The following is an 8,938-nucleotide window of genomic DNA, read 5'->3' as shown; positions in this document are numbered from 1 at the left end:
TCTAGGAAGCACAGCCTCTCGCTTGCCGTCTGAAGCTGCAGACATGTCTTGAGCGCTCGAGACAAAACTCATCAAAGCGACAGACACACAGACATACATATACATATAATATACATAAATAAATACATAAATATACACCTTTATCTACAGGCATGCATATATTTATATGTGTATACTTATATGCATATATTTATATGGATATGTTTGTATGCATTTATTTGTGTGGATGTATTTATATGTATATATTTATAGGGATATGTTTATATGAATATATTTATGTGTATGTGTGTGTAAAGACAGAGAGCTCGAGGCCAACGCGGCATGCCTGGACCTGCGTGGAACAGTGTAAGAACAGCCGTCGCTGGCGGCGGGGACTCTTCGCTTCTTCGCTTTCGAAGGCAGACGCGCTGGCGTCACTTGCGAATACATGTCGTTTCGCTATGCATGCAACTGTCTGCCTAGCACTCTGGCTATTCCTATGTATGGCGGAGTGCGCGCGAAAGTACATTCACATATGCATATACCTACATATATATATATATATATATATATATATATATATATATATGTTGTAACGTGAAGTTCCTTGTGCGCAAACGAAAGTCTTTGCTCGCTCGGTAAACGTAGAAATATGCTTCCGTTTTCTAGAGAAGTCACTCGTGGCGCCTGTCGAAAAGGCGTCTTCCTGTGTGAAGACGCAGTCCAGCCTGCGTTGGTTTAAGGATTTCCTCAGAGAACGTTCGACAGATGCTGCGTTCAAAAGCACTTAATCGCAAAATCCCTACTTTGTTCGCCGCACAGTTGTCTCGCCACTCACTTGCATATGCATGCATATATATATATATATATATATATATATATGAGCTCAAATATCAAGATGCACGTGAATCTATAAATACTCAATGGCAGAGGAACATGGAAGAAAAAACGCGTTGATTTCGTCTCTTTCAGTGACAGCAGCGTTCACTCTGTCGCCGCGCAGTGAACTTCCGCATGCTGGTTGTCTCCGTCACTGGCAGGTTCTTCGCCTTCCTGTTCGTGTTCCTCTTTTTCTCCCTTTTTTCTCCTTTCATCACCAATTTTATCTTGTTCCTTTGCCTTGTCACTGGTTTTCTCGTCTTCAACCTCGTCCTTTTGCTCTTCGTCTTCCTCCGCGTTTCTCCTCTTCGCCCTGTCTCCGTTCCTCTTCCACTCCTGTTTCACCTCGATCTTGTCCAGCTACTTTTCGCCGCTCCGTTTTTCGCCAGCTTCTCCATTTGCCTAACTGACCTCGTTCACTCTTTGTGTCTTTCGCTTTGCCTCCTCCTTTCCGTTCCCTGGCTCTCCTCGCTTCCGGCCGAGAGGCGCTGCTGCGTACTCCTTGTCTCTGTTGCGTCCGCTCGCCGCGAGGTTTCGCTTGAATCTCCTGTCGCGAACCGGTTTCTTCTTTGACGCGCCTCCTTCAAACGCTCTGCAGAAGCATTCGGCCGAAGTCGCTCGCATGTTGCCGCATGGCCTCGCTGGCGGTGACTGGGTCGCTGAGCGCGAGCAGGCAGAGGCTGGAGAAGAGAATCCGTTCCACTTTCTCCAGAGGCAGCGTCCTTCTCAAGGAGGCCCCGTACAGCGCCCAGACATGTTGGAGCAAGGCGTCGTCCTCAGGCGTCAAGATCGCCTTCATCGCCTCCAAAGTCTCCACGAACTCCACCAGCGACTCGATGCGCGTCGTCTGCGGAGTCTCCGTGGCGGCGTCCAGGCCTTGCAGCGCAGCCGCCGCAGAACCGAAGGACGCACACGACGTCGAACTGGGAGAGGACGGAGAGGAAAAGGAGAGACAAGGAAGAGAAGAAGAAGACGCGAGCGGTGCAGTACTTTGCGGAGTGTCGAGATGAAGAAGGAAGACGGTTTTCACCTCGGCGAGGATGAACGATATAAGAGCCACAACGAAGCGCGTCCGTTCCTGGGGCGCCGACGGCGGCGCGACGCGGGTAGTCGAAGCCTGCCCGAGTGAAGAAGAGGCCGGGAGCAGCAGTGCACAAAGCGCGAGAGAAAATTCCTTCAAGCAGGCGTCAGAAAGCAACGCGACCGACTCGACGTACACCTGAAAAAGGAATGGTGCAGATGCAGGAGCAAACGCCAGAAGCAAATAAACGCATTTCTGTGTTTTATTTCCTCGCGCCACAGCCACAGTCACGAACAAGAACACAAACGAGCAAACTAACTGCGAGTAGTGCCTTATTCACACTGGTGACAGGGACGCAGACGTACACCCATGCATGTGCATATCCCAACCAACGCGTCCTGCAACGGTACGGTTTTTGCAGCATAAACTGTGGCGTCGAATGCAACTGCCTCAAGCAAATCGCAGAGTTCGTCAGTTCTTGAAGAACGATTTATGTTGTGCGCGGCCAACCAACTCTCTCGGTAGATTGCCTCCATCACACGGAGGCCTAGTCAAGGTCTCAGTGTTCTAGTGACATTGTCACATCCCTGTTTCTTTGACGTCCGCCCTACAGGCGAAACGCTGTGAGCGCAGCGGGTGCTCGAACTTAAATGAAGGAGAAATAAAAAAACTCGAGGGGAAATCGGGATAAACTCAAGGAAAAATCGAAGTAAAATCGAGGGGAAAAAAGACAAAAATTCATGCAAAAATCGAAATACGATCAAGAGAATACCGGGGTAAACTCAAGGGGAAGCCGGGATGAAGTCAAGAAAAATCACCGTTTTCCAACTCACTTGTCGAGGCAGAAACGGCAGCCATTGCTTCGCGGTTTGCTTCAGGCGCTGTGTAGCCTCACTGACAAATGCTTCAGCTTGAGTGAGATTCAGTTCGTTTGTTTCGAGGAAATGCTCGTTTGTCGCAGTTCCAATCTGCCTCCGGCCGTTGTCCCCCGCTCGTCTCCACCGCCTTTGTTCGGCTTCTTCGAAGGATGTTTTTCGCGACCCCACACACGAATTGACGTCGTTGTCGTTCTCTTCTTCGGACTCACCCCCCTCTGTCTCACCGCCTGCGACAATCGCGTCGAGGTCTCCTCTCTTCGCCTCCTCTCTCACCCACTTGCTTCCCCGCTTTTCTTCTTCTCCCTGTTCGACGAGCAGACCTTCAGCCGGGGCAAGCAGCCGCGCGGCGCACTGCCTGTACACCGCCTGTTCGGCCTTGAGCATTTCGACGAATGTTGTCTCCTGAGTCTGTTTGATGCTTCCCATGGCTTCGATCAAAACGCAGGACAGACTTCGAGGTTCAGCGAATACGTTGCGGCGCAAGTCGCCTGCCAGTCTCGCGTTCTGTGCTGAGTCTTCTTCTTTACTAGGTCGACCAGTCGGAGGAACCTCTGTCCCCACACAAGAAGAGAGAGAAGAGGCAGAGCTCGTTGGAGGGACGGCGAGTGTGCATCCTGGAGCGGCTCTGTTGGGCGAGAAGGACGAAACGGAAGAAGAAAGGTCGAGAGCGAAAACCTCGTTGAGCGAAGTGAGAGGCGCGTCAGAAAGGACGTCCTCCTCCCGTGTATGTCCTGTCTGCTTCTCGAGGCCAGTCTGCGGCTTCTCCTTTTTCTCTTCATCCCGGTTCACACCCTCGCAAAACGAGCAACGCGCCCAAGGCGAAGACGCGAAGACAGCAAATGCAAATGGAAGGCGCAGAAGGAGTTGGTGAAAATATTCGCAGTCGACATACAGCGCGGCGCATTCAGCTGGATCCGAAACGGCCTTCGCCCTCTCAGCGCCGCCACAGCGAACGGCAAGAAACAGCGAACACAAATCGCGAATTTCCACGAGTCGCTGTCGAGTCGCTTCCCTCAGTCCTATGTCTTCCCATGCTCGAGCTTCTAAACACTCTGGTCTTTCCTTCTCAAGTTCTTTTTTTTCACTGTTCCCGCTGGAACGGCCGCTTCCTTCTCCCTTCGCTCCTTCGTGTATTGATCCAGGATTCCAGAGAGAGCCGCCAGAGATGTCTCCGTGTGGGGTGGGCCTTCCGGCGCCCGGCAGGCCACCCAAGGCGCCCTGCGAGTTCTCCGAGGCGCGCCGCTCGCGCATGCTCGCTGCATGCAGAGCTGCACTCAGAACGCCTGCGGTTTGGAGAGATTGTGCCGCCGCGCCAAGCGTCCGAAGGACGCGAGAGATGACGAAGTGAGTTCCAGCTGTCACTTGGAACGGCGCGAGACGCAGAAGACCCGCCGACAAGTTCTCAGCCAGAGCGCGACTGAAAATCTGGTCCTCATACTTGCGTAACAAGCGCTCGCGCGCCGCAACATCACACTCCCCTCCACCGGCTGAAGACGAAGACGAAAAAGGAGAAGAGGTAGACGAAGAAGGAGACGGCGAAGCAGACGGAGAACCGGCTTGAGCGAAATGGTTTTGAAGACAAGGCATGAGGGAGTGAAGGCCCCAGACTTCGGAGGCATCCGACACAGGCACAAAGGTCGGGAGAGAGGCCTCCTCTCCTCCTTCGTTTTCGGGGAGGAGATCTCGAAGAAGTTGCTGCGCCGCCTTTGCATCTGCGGAAGAGAAGAGGAGCAACGCAGTTCTCGCACGCAGCAGTTCGCGGCTCCGCAACGACAGAAGGAGACACTCTAGGCGACTCGCGATGGCCGAGCGAAATTGTGTTACCGCCCAAGGTTCCCGGAGAGAGGCGGCGAGAGAGAGAGTCCCCGAAGATGCAGCAGCAGATGGAGAAGAAGACGAAGGCTTCGGAGGTGACAGAGGATCTGCGGAGGCGTATTCGGCTCGGCCTTCTCCTCTCTCCTTCTGTGCCTCCGGCCTGCTCAACGAAGATGGTGAAGCAGAAAGAGAATCGGGATCCGAGCGCGAGTGTGGCGAAGACGAGGCAGAGGCGAACGACGCAGGGCTGTCCCTGTGGAAAAGCGAGATGAGATATTCGAGACGAAAGAGGAAGGATGCAGCCAGACAAGCCTCTTCGACCGAAATGGAGTCGAGAGACGACTCCGCGTTGTGTCTGGTCGCTCTGTTTCTGTTCGTATTGTCTCCTTTTGCTGCGGTAAGTCCAGCTGGAGAGTCCATCTCCTCGAGGCAGCCGAGCACCTTCGTCACGCATGCAGCTACGAGCGCGTCGCTGGAACTCTCTCGACCAAGGTCGCTTCTCCCTGCAGCCGCAGCTGCCGTTCCGTCGACTCCACCCGCAGGCGACGCAGACGACGAACGAGTCACAGAAGCCGCGAAAGAAGAAGACGCAGCAGAGGCAGATGCAGACGGAGAAGAAGACAAATGACGGGAGGAAGAAGCAAGCGAAGAAGGAGCCGTCCAGGGAAGGTGATGTGTGAGGTCGACTTGGCTCCCTGGATGCGTCGGAGACTGCCGAGTCGAGTGAAGGAAGCTGCATCCTTTGGAGGAGACACCGAAAGAGGGGAGGCTCTGTGAAAGAAGGACATCGAGGAAAGAGCGAGAGAACGCGACGCGAAGAAAAAGTGAACGCCATTCGCGCCGCACCAACACCAGCGAAGCCAGCAGGTCCAAGAGGCTCTCGACAGCCTCGCAGAAACATCGAAGCCTGCCTAAGATGCCCTCGCCCAAACAGCGACCCGATACGCAAGAAGAACACAGAGGAGAGGAAGAAGACAAAGAAGAAGATAGAGGAGAGGAAGACAAAGAAGAAGATAGAGGAGAGGAAGAAGACGAAGAAGAAGAAGACGAAGAAGAAGAAGGAGAAGGGGACGAGGTGCTCCAGGACCATGTGAGAAAAAGCGCGCGGCTCGTGGATCTGTCTGTGGAAGCCTCTGGTTGTGTCTCGCCTGAGACTGTTTTGCTTGTCTGCATGCGATTGCAGTCCACAGCGTCCGTGTCGCATGCGCCGACGGGAGCGTAAGAAAACGCAGAAGAGAGAGAAGGAACAGTTAGGTTTGTTTGATCTGGCTCTTCGTCAAGCAACAGTGTGAAGACAGGGGCACCGTACGCGGCGTCACCCTCGTTTTCTCTCGCATGTCTCGCTGTCGCTTGTAGGAGAGGCACCAGCAGCTCCCGTTGAACTTTTCGACTGAACGAGCCTAGCCGCTGTTCGAGAATCCCCAAGGCCTCAAACGCTTTCCAGATGTCTTCGACCTCCTTGTGCACATCGCCCCCGGCGAGCTCTGCTCCACGTCTCCGCCGCCAAACAGTGACTTCTTCGTCTCCTTCTCTCTTAGTCTCCGTCCTGGCGCCGGCGGCCTTCGACGCAAACGCCTCTCCGGCTTTCGAAGGCTGCTCGCTCCCTTGTACGGCCGCAGCCTCCTTCTGCCCCTCTGAATTTCCTTCGGTCCTCTGTGGGGCGCTGGCGCTCGCGGGCAAGCGGGGCGACTTTGCGTGCGTCGCGCCGGTCGAGATTTCCTGAAGCAAACGGAGATTCCGCCTCTCGATGTGCACTAGGAAGGCGAGGCGCGCGTCGAGCGAACAGATCAGAGTCTCCCGGAGACGCGCCAGAACCTTCAGCTGCCCCTCCTGTAGCACTGCATGCGCTTCGTCCGCAGACAGAGACGCTGGCTCCTCGACTGGAGGACCTTCGTGAGGCTCTCCGGCCTCCTGCGGCGGATGCGTCTTGGTAGGCTGCAACAGGGAAGGAAGCTCAGCGAGACGCGCGCCTTCTCGCGCTTGTTCCTCTCTCCAGACATCCCCGAAGTCGCGCAGTTTCTCGGCAGCAGCGAGAAACAAAGAAGCGGCGCTTCGCCGTCTCCAGGCGTCACCTGCGCTTGCCGCGTCTCGACACTGGAGAGGCGCCTGGACGGCCAGGGGGTGCTGTTCATCTGTGGAACTCGAAAGACGCAACTTGTCTTGATCTTTTGCTTCGCAAAGAAGCGCTTGGCATTCGTCCAGAAGTCGCTGGCGTCTGAGGAGACTCTGCATGCACCTTCGCGTCTCCTGCAGCGATCGAACGCTCTCCTGCAACGTCGCCTCTGCCTCCCTCCGCCTCTCGACTCGCTCCTTGTAACTCCGCGGCCGCGTTCCGCCGTCCTTCGCCTCTCCTCCCGACGGCAAGCGGCCTCCACCTCCAGCCGCGGTCGCTCTCCGTCTCGAGGCTCTGTCTCCGCGAAGTCTCGCCGCGTGCGTCTTTTCTTCGCCTGTTTCTTCTCGCTGGTCGTCCTCGAGGGCGTCTGCATCTGGAACGGACTCCTCGCCTAGGATCTCTCGAGCGAGAGACGCGCAGAGAGTCCGGAGACGCGAGAGTTCTTCTCTGTCCCCATCGAAAAGAATCTGCAGTTGCTGCATGCACTCGGCTCCCCGACGCAGAGTCTGGCCTGCACGCAGCTGCGCCGCCAGCTTCGACGCTCGCACAATTTCCAGCTGTTTGTGAAGCTGACGAAGAGACACTGCGTCGTCCGCGCAGGAAGAGGAGGTAGGCGAAGCAGAAGAGGAAGAAGCGTCTGGAGGAGAGGACAGAGGCGCTCCATCTTGGAGAGGACTGGACGAACAGTGGAACCTGTCAACCTCCATCTTCGCTGGGGGGAAAGGTCTGAGTGGGGGGAGACGGGAGAGGAAAAAAGACGCTGGCTGAGATGTGCGACGAGAGGACGAAAAGCCGCAGAAAGAAAGATGGCATAACTGTTTCGAGGGAGAGACCCAGAGGACAGTGCAGCAAAGACTTGGAAGCGCAGGCGACTGTACACCTGGCGCTATGAGCGCATCGGCGCTACTGAGAGGAAGAGTCGAGAGAAAGACGCATGCGCCTTGTTGTTGCTGTCAAGCTCCAGGAAGCAGCGAAAAGGAAATGCAGCGTATCCTCCACGCATCTCCTCTCCATTTTTTGTCTCTGCGAACGTCGACGTCGAGCAGATCGTCGAGCGTCAGATTAAGAGAAAAGTCGCTATGCGTTTCTCGAGAAGTCCGTAGCTTCGCACAACCGTTCTGACCCAGTTGCGAATAATCGCCAAGTGGAGATCCGTCGATTTCTGCCGGAGAAGAAAGGAAAGACGAGGGAGGAGCTGAACTGCGCTGGAGAGTTTACACGTCATGCACCTGCTGTGTGAAGCACAAGATTCGTCGTCATCGGCATTTCGTTGATTTGTGAGGAAGTCGAAAGTAAGAAGCCAGCAGTTTTCGCAGAGGGAGGCCCCGGCGCGAGAGAAAAAAGCCATGCACATCTGTGGCTGACATGTCGTTCCTCGCGCATTCGGTTTGGACGCACACGCGGCGCTTGCAACTTTTTCGGAGACTCGTGAAAGAGCGTTTTTGAGGAAAAAGACGGAGAAACGAGGCAAACGCGTCGACGAAAAAGAGATGCAAATGCGAAAGAGGAGGTGCTCCGGCACGGAGTAAAGTAGAACAGGGTCCAGAAAAACAGGTCAGCGGGCTGCAGGGAGAAATAGGCAACAGGCAATCCTTGGCAAAAAGACGCTGGACCTCGGGGGAGGCCATGTCTCGCCGATGAGCTCGAGAGACGACACCCGCCCACAGACGAGAAAACTGTGGCCAGGAAGGCAGAAAGCGTGAGTAAGAAGAGGCTTTTTCTTCCGTTGGGGCTTGCGGAGAGTGTGCAAAGGAAGCCGACATGGACACAAAAAGGCGGCAAAAAAGCGAAAACCTGGAGACAGCTGTGTCCACCTCTGCATGCATGCAAGCTCGAGGGTGCCAGAGAGGACCGCCGGGGCTCGTTGATCTGCGGCGAGTTTTCACCACTGTATCGTTTAACTCAGTTAATGAGTACTAGGTTTGACATTCTGTACCGACCGATCTAAAAGTGTAATTTCTTCAGCGTGACAACGGTCACATCTCCCCGAGGTACACTCATTTTTTATTCCTCTCTGGAGCACCTTTCACGTTGCTTTCCAAGCGGAAAACGGAACACCAGCTTTGGTACTCTTCTTCGGTGCCTCCCGTCTAAATACACAGAGATGAAGGCTCATCCGCTCAGGCAAAACAGCTACTATCGTTGCGTTTTTCCTATCTCTCGACGGAGCGCCTAACGCTGTAGGCACTGCGCTTCAACACGGTAGTCTTAGTTCTCAGTCCAATGGTCCCCCCGGCGGCAAAGCAAAGTCGG

The 8,938-nt window shown here is 54.8% G+C and overlaps 1 protein-coding gene across 1 annotated transcript; it reads right to left on the bottom strand.

The window, feature by feature from the left end:
• Positions 1-392: 392 nt before the first annotated feature.
• TGME49_228340 (hypothetical protein) lies at positions 393-8,350 on the bottom strand. The gene is made up of 2 exons (XM_002366415.2): positions 2,713-8,350; positions 393-2,077 (listed from the first exon to the last, which is right to left on the bottom strand). Exons 1-2 carry the CDS (start codon positions 7,390-7,392, stop codon positions 1,442-1,444), a joined length of 5,316 nt encoding a protein of 1,771 aa, XP_002366456.1. The 5' UTR covers positions 7,393-8,350; the 3' UTR covers positions 393-1,441.
• Positions 8,351-8,938: the final 588 nt, after the last annotated feature.

The sequence above is a fragment of the Toxoplasma gondii genome, chromosome X, assembly GCF_000006565.2.
Source record: "Toxoplasma gondii ME49 chromosome X, whole genome shotgun sequence".
NCBI lineage: Eukaryota > Apicomplexa > Conoidasida > Eucoccidiorida > Sarcocystidae > Toxoplasma > Toxoplasma gondii.
This window is presented reverse-complemented; position numbering and strand designations above follow the sequence as displayed.